Here is an 18565-nt window from a genome sequence, read left to right as displayed (position 1 = left end):
TGTTTTGACCGAGGGAGAACCCTACCCCCTCTCATTGAAGACATTTCCAGACTGACTGCGCATTGACTGACTGGGTCTGACAGACTGTGCATGGACTGACTGGGTCTGAGACCAAGACCACCCAGTTTTTGCAATTTAGCAGTAAATTACTTAATAGGTCTTAGCTTATGGAGATTTCTGTTTGAAATTGGACTTTTGTCCAGGTTTCCTAAACAGGAACTGTTTCTAAGCGAAATGCTATCAAAGGCAAGTTACCTACACGCTAAGGGGATGTATGGGCTGTTTCCGCTGCTGTCAGAGTGGTGGGTTTAGTTTTGTTTTCGAGTTCATCAAGTCTTAATCGTGTTATCCATAACAAAGGCTGACTCTGATGTCAGTTCCTAATGGTCCTGCAGACAGGGTTCACAAAGAAGATCAGGATCTTCATGTACAATAAAAACTAATTTGAGGATATTTGTTTCCGCTCATATGCTCGCCGATGTAGTGCATTGGGGGCCTATATCATCCACATCTAGCAGCACCTTGGCACCCAGTAAAACTCTAGGTGTGTAAATGCACTTATCGAATAAAGCTGATTCTGTTGTGCATCAGTAAAAGGAACCAGTGCAGCTGGCACCAATTATACCGCACTGAAAAGCCGTTTTTATGGGCGGGATAAAGGTCTATAAAGGTCTGTGAAATTACTTGAGGTAGAGGGGGTCTCTCTCAGCTTGGCTGCAACGTCATTTCTTTCAGCAGCCCGAACTCTGTTGTATCCAAGAGATTCAGAAAAAAAAAAAAGAATGGAACGTTGTGATGAATGGCGTTGTCCGTTTTTATTTACAGCCATTGGTTTTTAGCTTGTACCCTACTATTCCTCAGCTGTCATCCTTCCCCCATCCTATTCTCTTCATCACCACTTGCCTTGCTCACCTCGGGATGGAGGAGAGGCAGATGGATTATGTCCTCTACAGTATGTAATGTTCTTTCTGTTCTTCCCTCTCCCCATCTCTTTCTCCTATTTTCCATCTTATCATCTCCTTAGGGCGGCAGGCTTCTGCTCAGTTCTCTTTCAATTATAGTCATTACAGGAATTAATTCCAACACTGAAATTCCAATACCGAGGAGCATTTCAAATTGGAATATGAATTTGGTTTATTGTTCTTCACAGACAGGTTTACATGCTTTGATTAAGTATTGACACTGATGAAAGATTGAGGAGAGAGTGGGCCCTGTTCCAGTGTTTGAAGCATCCATATCGTGGCAGTGGGCTGGACCACTCCACCGTCTTCCCGGAACACTCCACCTTCTTCCTGGACCACTCCACCGTCTTCCCGGAACACTCCACCGTCTTCCCGGAACACTCCACCGTCTTCCCGGAACACTCCACCGTCTTCCCGGAACACTCCACCGTCTTCCTGGACCACTCCACCGTCTTCCTGGACCACTCCACCGTCTTCCTGGAACACTCCATCGTCTTCCTGGACCACTCCACCGTCTTCCTGGACCACTCCACCGTCTTCCTGGACCACTCCACCGTCTTCCTGGACCACTCCACCGTCTTCCTGGACCACCCCACCATCTTCCTAGACTTGGAATTGGTTTTACTTTCTGAATTGACCGGATTTGAAACTGAAACGACAACGATCCCTTGATAGGAATAACCTAACCCTGTCCTCTTAACACATTTTTCCTCTTCTCTCCCCTGGAAAATGTAGAGACTACAGCTGTGGCAATAGTACGTTTTGTCTAACATGTTTTTCTCTCATTCTTCCCTTTTCCCTTCTCGCTGTTCCTCTCTCCTCTTCATCTCTTCAGGACAGTGCAGAGACAGAGGTAGACAGGAATAAATGCTGTACGTTGTGTAACATGTTCTTCACGTCGGCCATCGTGGCCCAGTCTCACTACCAGGGCAAAACACACGCCAAGCGGGTACGACTGGTTCTGGGAGAAACAGCCTGCATACCAACTGCCACAAACAGCCCTACTACAACAGGTAACACACAAACTAACACGCAGCTCACGCACAAACATACACCCAGCTTACCAACTGCTCACACAAACACACACCCGGCTTACCAACTGCTTACACACAAACACACACCCGGCTTACCAACTGCGCACACACAAATGGACAAGCTTGCATTCACACAAACACAACCAAACATGACACTGCTCCATCCCAGCACACACACTAACACACACACACACACTAAGTGATTTCCAAATCTATGTGATGAAGGGTAAGTGAATTCTGAGGTGGGGGCTGTTGACATTTTCAGTCTGACCCCAAATCTACCCCACGTGGATCGATGAGATTCTAGTAAAGCGTACGTATGTAGATTCATCCCGGTTTTCAATTGGATACAAAGAATTGTAATATGGTACGAGTGTGTGTTTGTCAGCACTATGGAAAACAATCTCTATGGGAGTTGAAATAGACTGACGACCAAGGTCAGCCAGGAAACAGATAAGAGCTTTACTGGAACTAACCCATTTCTTTACCTTGTATATGCCAGAAGAGAACAGTTCTGCAGGGTACAATGTGTTGGTGTCCTCTGTGCTGCCATCACATCCGGGAAGGAACCATAGGTTGCTCTAAACATTTCTCTGTGTAAGTCACACAAAAGATTTCAGACACCACTGGCTCGGTTTTGATCAAACTTGACTGCAGAGGTTCGGAAATGTTTCACATATACACCAATCACCAATGATGTGAAGATGTGTAGTTTGCAAGGTCACGTAAGGCTTGCCGTACCATGCAGGACTATGGCTGCCAGTCACAGGGTACTGGTGTGTGCGCGCACTGCACAGAAACTTGATACAGTTGTCTTCACGCAAAGGTAGCGTCTCAAGTCTTAGTCGATAGGTCTCGGAAAAATGTAGCTGATTCAAAAAAAGCCCCTGGTTCCTGACCAAGGAACACATATGCCCATGCTCTTCAGTCTTTACCCCGTCTGCCAACTAATTACTGATGTATATAACTTGAAATGCCTGTGGACAAAGGTTACACAATTCATTTCAGATTAGTACACTGTGAGTACTTACAGTTACATATACAAGAACAGCCATATCGACCTCTTGACTGGGAGGACAGCGTGTTTTTGTCATCTGATCTGTTTGACTCAGAGTGTTGTAATCTGGAACACATTCTCATACTTTCAGACGTAACGGGCATCGTTTTTCTCTAAACTTGTGTGAACGACGTGTCCTGTCATAGAGATCTGCCATTTACACGATGATACTCAACATGGTGGCAGTGCATCATTTGGTGGGGACCAAGTTTACTGTAGCCTTGATAGAGATTTTCCTTGCCACTCATATACATATATACATATGATGTATACATACGTTGCAACATTCAGACGATAGTAAGCCGTATGTGTGTGTGTGTGTGTGTGACAGCATGCTGTACAGACTATTGGCTGAGGACAGCTTTAATCTCCAATACCCACAGGGAAACAGCAGTGTTCACTCCTCATGCCCAATAGCTTAAAGCAGCCTTTCAACTACAACTTTTTTCTCTTTTGCTCTCATTCACACTTTCTTTTGCTTGTACTCTATTTTCTTCACCCACCCACCCACCCACCCACCCACTAACACACACACAAACACACATGCACACACACACAGACACACACACACATACATACATTGTAATTTCATTGTAATGTTCAGGGAATTATTTATAATAGAGCTAAATGCTCCAAGGGCAGCACTGTGTACCTTTTGATGCGATCAGAATTGACAATGCATTACGAGGATGACGTGTCTTGGCGGTGGGTTTGGGAACACGTTGTGTCTTTGATCTTTAGAGCTAGCAGTATGTTCCACTCTTATCAAGGAACAAGGGTGACCTTAACCTGGGACCGGTCTGCTGCCATAATGGACCCTCTCAATGCTGTTTCCTCCTGAAACATCTTTGTCGGTTAGGACTGTTGCAGCTGAGTCCCAAGTGGCTTCCTTGGGAATATACTGTGGCCGAGTTCAGGGTGTCTCAAACCTGGCATCGTCAGATTCATGTGTGCCGTCAGAGCAACGTGGACCCATTCGTATGTCCCAACCTCCAGAATGAAGGAAGTGGCTTTATAGCCAAAATCCCAAACTGTCCCTTAAAAACACACACACACTCACACTCTCTCTCTCTCTCTCTCTCTCTCTCGCTCTCTGTCTCACACACACACACGCACGCCCACACCTACACACTGATCACTGATGCCACCCACACAAACATCAATAAACATTGTTAACTACACAGCCAAAGAGAGGATAGCACACGCATATACACGCATATACACGTGCACACAATACACAAACAGAACACACTACTTATTGTCACTAATAGCTATGGTAATTAATCTGGTGTTAAAACAATAGTGTCTGACTTGGAGCCAAATGCCCAGTGTCGATGGAGGGGCAGACACTCCAGTGGACTAACTACATAGAAATGGGAGTGATCTATGCAGAAAACATCAGATGTCAATGGAAGTTTGTGTTAACTTTGAGGTAACTTTGTTCTACTTCTTGGATAGTGTAGTTTGATAAGCTCACACACACACACACACACACACACTGGAAAACACACACACACACAACACATTGTCAGTTTAGTGAAGACGCTTTCAGGGAAGTAGTCCATGGTTTAGTGACAGACAGACCTGGGAGTAAAAGAGGACAGAAAGAAAGAGAGAGGACGAAAGGAAGAAAAGTGGAAGAGGTTGGGAGGATAGATCAGGAGAGATTAGAATCAAAAGCACACAAAAACATCTCTCGATCACCCCCTCCCTTTCTTCTTCTCTCACATGCACGCGCTCACACACACACACACACACACACAAACACATACACACACACATACACACTTTCACGATCACTCAGGGAAGCAAGCTTTTCTTCTGTCCTTTCAGACACATAGACAAGGTGACAGCTAACTGGAAATACGCACGCAGACCCTCACACACACCCCCACACAAACACACACAAGCACATGCATCCACACACACAAACACACACACACACACACACTCAGCCAAAGTGACAGCTGGGGCTGTGTGTGATGGGTACCCTTGAGAAGTTGAGAGGGAGAGAGTGAAGGATGGAGGAGGAAAAGTACCTGTGTCTCCATTCTCTGTCTATCGCCCATCCCCCATCCTCTAACCTTTTTACTCGCTTTCTCTCCTGTCTCCCACCCTCTCTCTGTCTGTCCTGCTCCCTGTCTTCGTACACCCTCCTGCCTTTCGCTGTCTTTCTCCCAACCCCCCTTTTCTCGCTAGATGTCTTTTTCACCACACCCGTCTGTCTTCATCTTCTCATCGCCAGCACTCCAGTTCTTCTCTATGAAAAGAACTTCCTCCTTCTCCACTGTGCACAGATCACAGAACGGGAAAGAGTTAAAGGCACGTGATAGAAAAGAGGAGATTGAAGAAAGGTCTTTCTCCCTGTTGCTACTCAGCGCACCCTGTTTCTCTGAACTGTCAGCACATCAGAGCAGTAGCTGTTGCTCTCATACAAAATCACACACACAAACACACATCTCCCTATCTCACTGCACTTTCTGGTTCTCTATTTCTCCAATCTCCCTGTCTCTTTCTCTCTCACATTCCCTGAAATTCAAGTTCAATAGGCTTTTATGGCATGAATGACAAGGTCAGTGTGTTGTCAAATTAAAATGATGGGCATTAGTAAAAAGCAGCAGTGAACACGCTGTCCCCGCGCAAATGATGAGGCGCCCCCTGGGCCAATCGGGAGCCTTTTTCAAATGCTGGATCCCTCATTCACACTCATTATTCACACAAATTGGGTCAAAATTGGGCTGGTGGTGATGAGATATTGCATGGATTAGCAGGTCTTATGTCCCTGAGTTTTTGTGCCAAATGTAATGACTCTGATAAAACTGATCAAAAGATATTAGCATGTTCCAATTTAAAAGGCACATTGCAGTACAAATGTTTTTGCATGAAGTGCCTTCCAGAAAGAATTAAAGACCTCTCAACTCATAGCCTTTACTTATCGTTGATATTATATTTTTGCCATCAGTCTACACAGAATACTCCATAATGACAGTCCTACAAAACAGATGTTAACACATTTATGTGAATTTATGTGACATAATTAATGTTCTTAATGTTTCTGAAAAGTATTAAGACCCTTTATTCAGCTGAGTAGAGGGTGTGCCTCTACCAGCTTTCTGCACCTGGATTTGAGCAGTTTCTTCCATTCTACCTTGTTGATCCTCTTCTAGCTCTGTCAGATTGGATGGGGAACATCAGTGAACTGCATTCTTCAGGTCTCCCCACAGATGTCCAATGGGGTTCAAGTCCAGGCTTGGGCTGGGCCAGTCAAGGACATTCACAGGCTTGTCCCGAGGCCACTCGCATCATCTTGGCTGTGTGCTTTAGGTTATCGTCATGCTATTTGCCCCTTTCTGTGATCCTGTATGCTCTGGATCACATTTTCTTCAAGGACCTCTGTTCATCCTTCCCACAATTCTGACCAGTCTCCCAGTCCCTGTCACTGAGAAACATCCACAATGCATGATGATTTTCCCAGCATGCTTCACCATAGGGAAGGTATTAGCCAAAGGATGAGCAGTAACTTTTTTCGCCACATGTAGCCCTTGGCTGTCAGGCCTAATTGTTCGATTTCTGGTCTCATCAAACCAGATATTTTTTTGCTCATGCTCTCAGAGTCCTTCAAGCGTTATGTCATATCCCTTTTACTCATGAGTGGCTTCCATCTAGCCACTTTACCAGAAAGGCCTGATTGATGAAGTGCAGCTGAGATGGTTGTCCTTCTGGCAGGTTCTCCTATCTCTGCACAGAAATTCTGAAGCTCTGTTAGAGAGGCTATTAGGTTATTGGTCACTTCTCTGACCAATGCTCTTTTTGCCAAGTTACATGAATTTACGCCAGCCTGCTCTATGAAGAGTCTTTGTGATTCCAAACGTCTTCCATTTCACAACGATGCACCTGGAAACTTCTAGTGCTTTTGCAATTTATTATATAATCTTCCCCAGATCATAATTCTTTGAGGTCTACTTCATGTCTTATGTTTTTACTCTGACATGGTATGTATACAGCTATATAAATAGATGTAATATATGTTTATACACAGCTCCGGAGAAAATTAAGATACCATTGCACCCTTTTCTTTACTTTCCAAAAAACTCGAAAAGAAAGGTTTTGAGTGAGGAACAGAAATGTTCAATTTGCAGTGGTCTCTTAATTTTAACCCTTGTGTTTCTCACTCAAAACTTCCCTTTTCAACTTTTTTGGAATGGAAATTAAATGGTGCCGTGGTCTCTTAATTTTCTCTGGAGCTGTGTATAACCATATATTACATCTATAGGTAGCGAAAGCTATGTATCATACTATTTTTATGTCATGAGTGAGTAATAGATTGTGGCTTTTGCATTGTATGTCCATTGACATGAATCTGTGTATCAAAAGAGAATATATAAGTGACAACTCAACTTGAAGAATGTTGGTCGATCCACAGCCTATCAACCAACCAATCGACCAGTTGACTAAATGGGGTCTGCCCACGTATATAAATCTGTTTATAAAATGGCAGACCGAATGAATCCTTAAGGCCAATATGACGCAACCATTCAATATGTTGTTATAGCAACACCATCTGGCCAATCAGTGTAACTGTAAAACGTCAGTTGATTCACCCATGCTTCATAAAGGGATGGGGCAAGTGGTGTCTGGAATATGGATGGAGACAGTTCCATTGTCTTTTCCCTAGACAGTGATGAAAACACCAACGAATATAATTAAAATTAATTAATGGAAACCATCTTACATCGGAGCAACATCCCTCATCTCATATGAAACTTTCAGTTATATCAGTCTGTTATTTCAACAGTGATTTTACAGGTGGCATTAATTAAACAAATCACTTATTATGGAATATTAACATGACAAATGCATTGAAATAGACACACACAAATAAAAACTTACTTTCATTTTATTTTATTTTTTATTGTCCATTACCTATGTTACGTTTGATAAGCAGGTCTCGTGTAGGTCCCGTGCAAGTCCCGGGTAGGTCCTGTGCAGGTCCCGTGCCATGTGTGTACACATGTTAAAATGTGCATTTCCAATCACGCTCATTATGTTTAATCTCAAAACCTTTACTGTAAACGATCGCATGCATAGTTTACGCTCAACTTTGTGCCCGTGTGTGATTGATAAATGAGCCTTTTGGACATTATCTATAACAGCTCACACTGATGTCCCAGGCCTCCAGGTCTGTCTTCCTTACACTCTCTCTGCCTTTCACAATTTTGGTCTCTCCTCATCTGAAATTTGTGGATTGGTTTACGGTAAAAGTTACAGTTGTGGTTAGGGTTGGAATAATGATTGCAATTAGGGTTAGGGGATAAGGTCACGTTTGCAGAGAGAACAAAAATAACCTCCTCTCTCTTTGATAGTAATACCAAAGTGTTTGTGTAGTGAGGGGGGATCTCACTTTTTAAGGTTAAGCATTAGGGCAAGTGTTAGGGGATAGGTTACAGGGATTTCTGGTTGTCTGGTCCCCACAAGGATAGAGAAACAAACGTGTGAGTGTTTGTGTGTGTTTGTGTGTGTGTAGGTGTAGAGTGGGAGGTGGTTAGGTACAGAGCGACAGCCCTAGATACTGTAACTATGAGAACAAGGCCCCATTTAGCCAATGTATGACTAACTAACAAGCTTACACCAAAATATACACACTCCTCTCTCTCTCTCTCCCTCTGTCTGTCTCTGGATGAATCTTCATTTCTCTCTCTGGGTGAATCTCTTTTTCTCTTTTTATGAATCTCTCACTCAGCATGAATCTGTCTTTCTCTTTGACTCTCTTTTTTATAACTCTCTCTCTCTCACTCACACAAACACACATACACACAAACACGCAAAAAAAAAAAAGAAGCCAATACCAATAATACCAAATTAACACAACAATAATACAACTAATTATTTGTATTTTATTAGCATTTGCGAAAATAAATAGTTATCCTCATGTAGATAATTCAAATTGATATATTTAAACTGTTAATTCACCTAAAACATCACATTCCGTTGATAAACATAGCTGGAATATCATAATAAAATAATGCTAATATACAACAACAATATTCTGCAACATTTCATAGCATTTTATAGAATATGTTAGCATCCAATGTGAAATTGTTTGAAGAAATCAGTTGACTGCAAGTTTACACAGGTTCTGCCTGGCTCTGTGACTTGCTCAGTTGTTATAAAACATATCAACATAATAATACAAAGCCAATATCAGCATGTAAAATAGAGATAGAGTCGTACAATTGCGTAAATATAAAGATACAGTTGGAAAAAACATTTGGAAAGTGATCGTTAATGGATGGTTGACCCGTCGTGTCCAGGTTGTCACGCTGTCTCACCTGGTTGCTAAGCAAATGTACGGATTAAGAAACCAATGCTCATTATTGAATTCCACTGATATTTCCCATTTCCCCAAAAGTATCTCAGTCTGAAAGCAGAGGAACTCAAACTGGTTTGCTTCATGTTAGTTAAAGAAGGAAAATGAAGTATATTAATCTGCCGGTTCAACGTGTAGTTTGAGGAAATGTAATTGAAGTATATCCTTGTCATGACGATACAGACAGATGGATGTGTACTAGACAAGTATCCCCATATCATCTACTGGCTGATTCGGTGACCTGTAGTGCAGAATGCTGTTTTAAAACAGTTATAAGGTGCAATGTCTTATCCACCATTTCCATTCACCAGAATGTGTAGATATTTTCATTTTACAAATGGACAACTTAGTCATAACGATTATTATTTTTTAAATAGAATATATGTGCGTATACAGTTATTTTATACAACATTAGAAAAACATTCGCCAAATGGTTAAACTGTAATTTGTCTGGTCAACAACCGTCATCAGAAATTGTCATGAACGTCCGAGGGACGACACACACACACACATGCACACGCAAACACACGCACACGCCAACACACAAACACACACACACGCAAACACACGCACGCGCCAACACACAAACACACACACACGCAAACACACACACACTCAGCCAGGGCCTCATCCCATTGGACTTGTCGGCACCAGGGCTATTAATGGTCTGTCTCCATGGTAACCAGGCTGCCATTTCATGGGACACCTGGAACACTTTCACCTCTCTGTCTGCTGTCTGATGAATGGACACACACTGAAGATTCTCGAAACACACACACATACACACTAGCATATGCCACAAAAAAGTATACATACATATATAGATATATACAGTATACAGGACCAGTCAATAGTTTGGAAATACGTGCCCATTATAGTGAATGGATAAGTGTGTCCAAACTTTTGACTGGTGTATATATAATATATATATATATATATATATATATATATATATATATATATATATATATATATATATATATATATATATACACACAGTATATATATATACAGCTCTGGAGACCACTTCACCTTTTTCTTTCCTTTCCAAAAAGGATGGTTTTGAGTGAGGAACAGAAGGGTTAAAATCAAGAGACCACTGCAAATTGAACACTTCTGTTCCTCACTCAAAACATTTTTGGAAAGGAATGAAAAGTTTGCAGTGGTCTCTTATTTTTTTCCAGAGCTGTATATATATATATATACACACACAGTGGGGAGAACAAGTATTTGATACACTGCAGAATTTGCAGGTTTTCCCACTTACAAAGCATTTTATCATAGGTACACTTCAACTGTGAGTGATGGAATCTAAAACCAAAATACTGAAAATCACATTGTATGATTTTTAAGTAATTAATTTGCATTTTATTGCATGACATAAGTATTTGATACATCAGAAAAGAAGAACTTATTATTTGGTACCAAAACCTTTGTTTGCAACTACAGAGATCATACGTTTCCTGTAGTTCTTGACCAGGTTTGCACACACTGCAGCAGGGATTTTGGCCCACTCCTCCATACAGACCTTCTCCAGATCCTTCAGGTTTTGGGGCTGTCGCTGGGCAATACAGATTTTCAGCTCCATCCAAAGATTTTCTATTGGGTTCAAGTCTGGAGACTGGTTAGGCCACTCCAGGACCTTGAGATGCTTCTTACGGAGCCACTCCTTAGTTGCCCTGGCTGTGTGTTTCGGGTCGTTGTCATGCTGGAAGACCCAGCCACGACCAATCTTCAATGCTCTTACTGAGGGAAGGAGGTTGTTAGCCAAGATCTCGCAAAACATGGCCAATCCATCATCCCCTCAATATGGTGCAGTCGTCCTGTCCCCTTTGCAGAAAAACATCCCCAAAGAATTATGTTTCCACCTCCATGCTTCACGGTTGGGATGGTGTTCTTGGGGTTGTACTCATCCTTCTTCTTCCTCCAAACACGGCGAGTGGAGTTTAGACCAAAAAGTTTTATTTTTGGCTCATCAGACCACATGACCTTCTCCCATTCCTCCTCTGGATCATCCAGATGGTCATTGGCAAACTTCAGACGGGCCATTGAGCAGGGGGACCTTGCGTGTGCTGCAGGATTTTAATCCATGACGGCGTAGTTTGTTACTAATGGTTTTCTTTGAGATTGTGGTCCCAGCTCTCTTCAGGTCATTGACCAGGTCCTGCCGTGTAGTTCTGGGCTGATCCCTCACCTTCCTCATGATCATTGATGCCCCACGAGGTGAGATCTTCCATGGAGCCCCAGACCGAAGGAGATTGACCATCATCTTGAACTTCTTCCATTTTGTAATAATTGCGCCAACAGTTGTTGCCTTCTCACCAAGCTGCTTGCCTATTGTCCTTTAGCCCATCCCAGCCTTGTGCAGGTCTACAATTATATCCCTGATGTCCTTAGACAGCTCTCTGGTCTTGGCCATTGTGGAGAGGTTGGAGTCTGTTTGATTGAGTGTGTGGACAGGTGTCTTTTATACAGGTAACGAGTTCAAACAGGTGCAGTTAATACAGGTAATGAGTGGAGAACAGGAGGACTTCTTAAACAGAAACAGGTCTGTGAGAGCCGGAATTCTTACTGGTTGGTAGGTGATCAAATACTTATGTCATGCAATAAAATGCTAATTAATTATTTAAAAATCATACAATGTGTTTTTCTGGATTTTTGTTTTACCGTCTCTCACAGTTGAAGTGTACATACGATAAAAATTACAGACCTCTACATGCTTTGTAAGTAGGAAAACCTGCAAAATCGGCAGTGTATCAAATACTTGTTCTCCCCAAACATACACACACACACATTAATTCACCTAGTCTGAGAGTAGGTTGGATCTCTCTGACCCTCATCTGGCCTCCATAGATCAGGCCTGGAGGCCTTTATCCACTGTGTCCTTTCTTTGTATGTGTGTTTCGTGTGTGTATGCTGCTGTATGTGACTCTTCAGAACACATTAGTATTTTAATTTCTAATGGACAACAATGAATAATGTATTTATTTGAACTCATTTTAAATGAAGTTACACTCCTTTTTCCATCCGACTCACCCCCCTTCCTACTCCTCTTTCCTTTCCGTCACTCTCCCAGACTCGTCTCCATCCACCCCCCAGCCCAATGACAACACCTCTCCCCCTGCCCCTCCTGCCCTGCCATGGCCCTCCTCTCTAGCACCCCCAGTGGCGGTGGCAGTTGTGGGTAGTGGTGGCGGAGAGACAGGGAAGTACTGTTGTCTTTGCGGAGCCTGGTTCAACAATCCTCTGATGGCCCAACAACACTACCAAGGGAAGAAACATCGCCGGAACGCAGCTCGGGCACGACTACTGGAGCAGCTAGCTGGCAGTATAGACGCTACCGAAACTACAGGTAAGGAGACAGGGTGACAGTTCTGGGTTAGCTGAGTGGTTAGAGCATCTGACCAGTTACCCAAAGGTTGCTGGATCTAATCCCAAAGCTTGTTAGTGAGATTACATCTGCAAAATGGCTAACATAAACATTAGGGGGAAGAAACTCTAGGATCACAGCATGTCATAATTTGACAAATTAGATTTTAGTCATTTATACCCCTTTATCCAGGGTCACTTGCAGTAAGTGCATACTTTTTAATACAACTTGGTGAAATAACCACACCGCTTAGTAGTGACTGCATTCTAATCAGTAAATTAGTTACCTGCAAAAGTCAGAGTTGGAAAGAAGATCATAAAAAGTTGACAAAAGACAGCAAACAGAGATAATGGGAGTGTAACTCTTTTACAAACTGTCAGGACATTGTTTTCCTTTATTTATACAGGAGAAACAAGCTGAGACTAGGGTCTCTTTTACAGTTGTGCCCTATAATACAGAAAATCTGAAACAACGTTTCCTAATTAACAGTAGGATGTTTCTGTAAGAAAGCCTCATAGACATTAACCGGTGTCTAGCCATTCAAAAAGTCCCTGGAAACTGAAATACCAGCTCTGAAATATGTCTTAAAGGAGAGATTATCGTTCAACCAAATCCTAAAGTGATCATTTAACTGTAGACTTTTGGACCTACTAAGTAGCATATGATTGTCAAGGTCATTGGTAGGCAGGACATGATGCACAGCGTAAAGGGAAACATCCTTTTTATTATTACACAAATACCCAACAAAAGGAGCAACAGCTTGAGTGCGACCACAACTGAAAGGTCCAAAAGGGCAACTTAAATAGTGTCCCCAATTAGAGGCAACGTGGGGCAGCTGCCTCTAATTGGGGACAATCTAAACAGCAGCGCAGAGATGCCTAGAGGCACCTCTGCGGTCAGGCCCTGACTGGGGCCCCGGGTGCATAGAGTTGCCTTGAGGCCCCCAGCCAGGACCTGACAATGATTTGTTTTACTTGCATTCAGCAGCATCCTAAAGTCGACCAGTGCATCCTGTATCATTTGAGAATCTGACTGTGGCTGTGCAAAAGCTTGAGCTAGAAATGGGGCTGTGGTGTACAGCATTGTCATCAGCATAAAAAAGAAAATTATAGTTTTTCAAAGAGTTACAGATATCTTTTCTGTAAAGAGTGAACAATAAAGGACCCAGAATCCAACCTTGTGGAACTTTTTTTGTGTACAGTAAGAAAATCTGTTTCAGAATCCCTCTGTTAGTGCAGCCTGTGTGTCACTGAAGAAGCGATCGACTACATCAAAGGCCTTTGACAGATCAATAAACGGAGTTATACAATTTAATTTCTAAACCAAATCTTTAACAAGATCGAAATCCTGAGCCAGCAAAGTAAAAAACTTATTCTGTCCTTGAGCAAGACAGTAAATCATCCTCCAAGGGCCAAATGTACTTGAACCTTGTGTTCAGTTGATGACAAAAAGTAATATATATTACTGGGAGGTGTTGCTTTGTCTTTTAAACTGTATAAAGAATTCAGAGATTGGAATTTTTTATATCACACTCATATAAATAGCATATAAAGAGCATATAAATAAAAGCATAAATGACACGTATACACACACACACATACATTGCATAACATAACTTGACATCATGTTTTCTGTTGGCGGACTGGTTTGTTAGAGACTATTTCCAGGGGACACATACACGCGCGTACGCACACATTCTCACAGACACACAAACACACAGACACAATGGCACGTGTAACGCAAACACACACAAACACACACATACACAAAGGCCCACTCACAGATGGTAAGTGATGGAATAGCGGCCCAGGTTAAGTACTTTGTTCGCACCTGACACCACCCAATCAAGACAAATATGATAGTAATCATCAGGCATGAGTGAGTGGGTTCAGCTGTATGGCCCAGTTTACACAGTAGTATCTAACTCACTGTATTAAATGATGGCCATGAAGTGGAGAGCTAGAATCCGCTGTTTTGCTAGGTCCTGTAGGCTGTGTCTGTACGGGCCTAGTGACAGACATCAAGTATCAATACGGAAAGAAATGTGTTATGGGGGTGGGCAACAGCGTAATTATCATGAAAGTGAGGGAGAGAGTAAGAGAGAGAGAGAGAGAGAGAGAGAGAGAGAGAGAGAAAAATAACGAGTGAGAGAAAATTAGGAAAAGGGATTATTATTGAATTAATCAGCTGCGCCTTGGGGTGTGAGCATTCCACCGTAGACCTGGTCCCTTTCCTCAACCTTCAGTCCCGTTGACCCTCTTCTGCTTATAAATCATCTTCAGAAGCTTTCCACGCAGTGCAGCCGACACACACAAGCACACGCACACAGCCGTGTGACCTGGTTTGATGGCTCCGCCTACACACTAACACAATGACCCAGAGTAATCTACTACTGTGGAGTAGGTGGGAGGTTAACAGTTTGTTTTCTCTTAATCGCTGCATGAATTATGCAATACAGTTTACTATGTGATACAGAATTACAAAATGACTCAGTGCCCTGGGGCAGACAATGTCAATCCAGCCAAGAAACAAAACTCCTACATACATACATTCAATATCATGAAGCTCAACATCAAATGTTGGCACGCACGCCTGCACACACATGCGCAAACACACGCACGCACACACACACATCTAGTCCCCCACTCCTAAATTACATTATTTCTTTGTGCGCTATATTTTTCTCCAACAGTTTCTCCACTGGTTCATAATAAATTCAATGTTGTAGTGGAATTGTAACCTGGGTTAACTCCCAGTCTGTAAATAGTATATGTATTAACATATTTATGGACCCAACAGTCTGCATATGAATCATCTAGTAACCATTGAGTCTAGGGACTGGGTATAAAGCTGAGGAGAAGAGGATATAGCTGAATATATTACACCGTGCTCACACACACTCAAACAGACACACACAGACACACAAACACACTAACTCTTTTTCAGTCATATAGAAACACGCACTCATTGATATCTCTTTCCACAGATTACTGCTTGTAAGACAATCCTGGACTGTTCTAAGGTCTATGTCGGTCATGACATTTTGTAAGGCGGTAATTTTAATGCCATTTTAATTAACGTAAACACTTAAAAATTAAGCATCTCCAGGCTCCCCTTCAGAACTGCCTTAATTCTACTTGGCATTGATTCAACAAGGTGCTGAAAGCATTCTTTAGAAATGTTGGCCCATATTGATAGGATAGCATCTTGCAGTTGATGGAGATTTGTGGGATGCACATCCAGGGCACAAAGCTCCCGTTCCACCAAATCTCAAAGATGCTCTATTGGGTTGAGATCTGGGGACTGTGGGGGCCATTTCAGTACAGTGAACTCATTGTCATGTTCAAGAAACCAATTTGAAATGATTCAAGCTTTATGACATGGTGCATTATCCTGCTGGAAGTAGCCATCAGAGGATGGGTACATGGTGGTCATAAAGGGATGGACATGGTCAGGTAGGCCGTGGCATTTAAACAATGCCCAATTGGCACTAAGGGGCCTAAAGTGTGCCAAGAAAACATCCCCCACACCATTACACCACCACCACCAGCCTGCACAGTGGTAACAAGGCATGATGGATCCATGTTCTCATTCTGTTTACGCCAAATTCTGACTCTACCATCTGAATGTCTCAACAGAAATCGAGACTCATCAGACCAGGCAACATTCTTCCAGTCTTCAACTGTCCAATTTTGGTGAGCTTGTGCAAATTGTAGCCTCTTTTTCCTATTTGTAGTGGAGATGAGTGGTACCCGGTGGGGTCTTCTGTTGTTGTAGCCCATCCACCTCAAGGTTGTACGTGTTGTGGCTTCACAAATGCTTTGCTGCGTACCTCGGTTGTAACAAGTGGTTATTTCAGTCAAAGTTGCTCTTCTATCAGCTTGATTCAGTCGGCCCATTCTCCTCTGACCTCTAGCATCAACAAGGCATTTTCGCCCACAGGACTGCCGCATACTGGATGTTTTTCCCTTTTCACACCATTCTTTGTAAACCCTAGAAATCCCAGTAACTGAGCAGTATCTTTCCCATTCTGACATTCAGTTTGGAGTTCAGGAGATTGTCTTGACCAGGACCACACCCCTAAATGCATTGAAGCAACTGCCATGTGATTGGTTCATTAGATTATTGCATTAATGAGAAATTGAACAGGTGTTCCTAATAATCCTTTAGGTGAGTGTATTTATTACATTGTATTGACCAACACGATGAATCCATAATTCATTTTTTTTAGGTCTTAAGAAATTTTTGTGTGCCACATCCAGGAACAATTGCTCAGTGTTGCTCATCCATGTTGCTCAATTATGAAATGTGATCATTTGAAACAGGACCTGTGTGTGTCATTTGGGGTACTGTTGTTGTATGATTCAGGACTTGCAGAAAAAAAAAATAGCCTTGAAACAGCAGGCCGAATCAAAATGCTGCTTTCACGTAGGGCTATATATTTCTGGGCTTACAATATAAGATTTATTTCACTCAAGGTATCAACTTTCCGTTGCGTCTCGCTTCATGACAGGAGTCATTTAGTTCAAAGTCAGTAGGAAACTCTGCTCCTCCAAGCTTTCTGGCGTTCATTTAGGAATGGTCAGTAGTCCCAAAATCAGAACCAAGTGAGATATGTTCAGGAACATTGGTAACATGTTTCACGATACATATTTTACTGACACCCGCTCATTTACCGCACTCCAGAAACGAATGAAATGGGAAGACAAGAGATAGAAACACACAGACGTTCTGTTGCTGGAGGTAATGTGTTATCCTATTAATTATTAAATGTAAAAATGCCCCGTTGTGCAGAAGCCTTCCTTTGCAATCTGTGACATAACAGCAGGCTCTTCCAGCCTCATGCACAGAAAGTTTGGAGGTCAGGAAACAACTTACAGTGTCCGCCATGCTCACGCTCAAAACGGTGGCTCCTCTGGGCTGCGTGCTTGGACCCCTCCTCTACGCCACGTCGAGCTACAGCCGCGTGGTCAACCCGCCGCTCCAACACCGTCTTCAGGTATGCTGAGGACCCGGCGCCATTAGCCTGGATCGCACATGGTCTAGACCGTTTAAAGAGAGGCGGCCTGAGGGCACAACGTTGAAAAAAACGACACGCAGATCGTAAACTACAGGAACGGGAGGACTATAGAAAGACTTTATGATAGCTGCTGATGTAAAAAGAGCTTTCTAAAAGTACATTTCACAAGGAGTTTTATTTAGCAGGAATAAGGTCACCTCAACTGCCCCATCTACTCTCTCACTCCCACCGCTCAGTTACACGTTTAATGTCAAACACACACTCGTCACACAGGACACACAATCCCTAAGCTAAAACCCCAAAAGACAGAGCCTGGCCGGTGTCCTATATCTGTCTCTTCACCTGAGAGTTATGAGATAATGATTTAAAACCCTGGGAAGGGAATTACTGGAACTGCCACAGAAGAGTGCTGTGTTTGTTTCTATGTGTGTGTGGATAAGTGTGTAAGTGTGTTGTATGAATCTGACTGTGTGCGGATGAGTCTGAGTGTGTGTGTGTGTGTGTGTGTGTGTGTTTTTCTGTGCATGAGTCTGAGTGCGTGTTTATGTGTATGAGTCAGAGAGTGTGTGTGTGTGTGTGTGTGTTTCTGTGTTCGTGTGTGCGCAGATAAAGCCGGGCTTTATTGTATTGTGGCAGCTAAGGTAAGAAAAAGCTTTCGGTTCTGTTTAAAGACACAGACAGTGTCATCAATCACATATAGTATGAACTTCTCTGTGTTAAATTACCCTCGTACACAACAAACCCATATGCCCAAA

The 18565-nt window shown here is 42.7% G+C and overlaps 1 protein-coding gene across 2 annotated transcripts in view; it reads left to right on the top strand.

The window, feature by feature from the left end:
• The window catches only part of zgc:171482 (zinc finger protein), a 74796-nt gene that overhangs the window by 36996 nt on the left and 19235 nt on the right, over nt 1–18565 (top strand). The window contains exons 4-5 of one of the 2 annotated variants that reach the window (XM_010889041.3): nt 1798–1975; nt 12497–12772. In XM_010889041.3, coding sequence (XP_010887343.1) covers nt 1798–1975; nt 12497–12772 — 454 coding nt within the window. The remainder of the gene's footprint in view (nt 1–1797; nt 1976–12496; nt 12773–18565) is intronic. The other variant, XM_034292556.1, reaches the window with a different exon arrangement.

Source organism: Esox lucius, chromosome 6 (assembly GCF_011004845.1).
Source record: "Esox lucius isolate fEsoLuc1 chromosome 6, fEsoLuc1.pri, whole genome shotgun sequence".
Classification (NCBI taxonomy): domain Eukaryota; kingdom Metazoa; phylum Chordata; class Actinopteri; order Esociformes; family Esocidae; genus Esox; species Esox lucius.
This window is presented reverse-complemented; position numbering and strand designations above follow the sequence as displayed.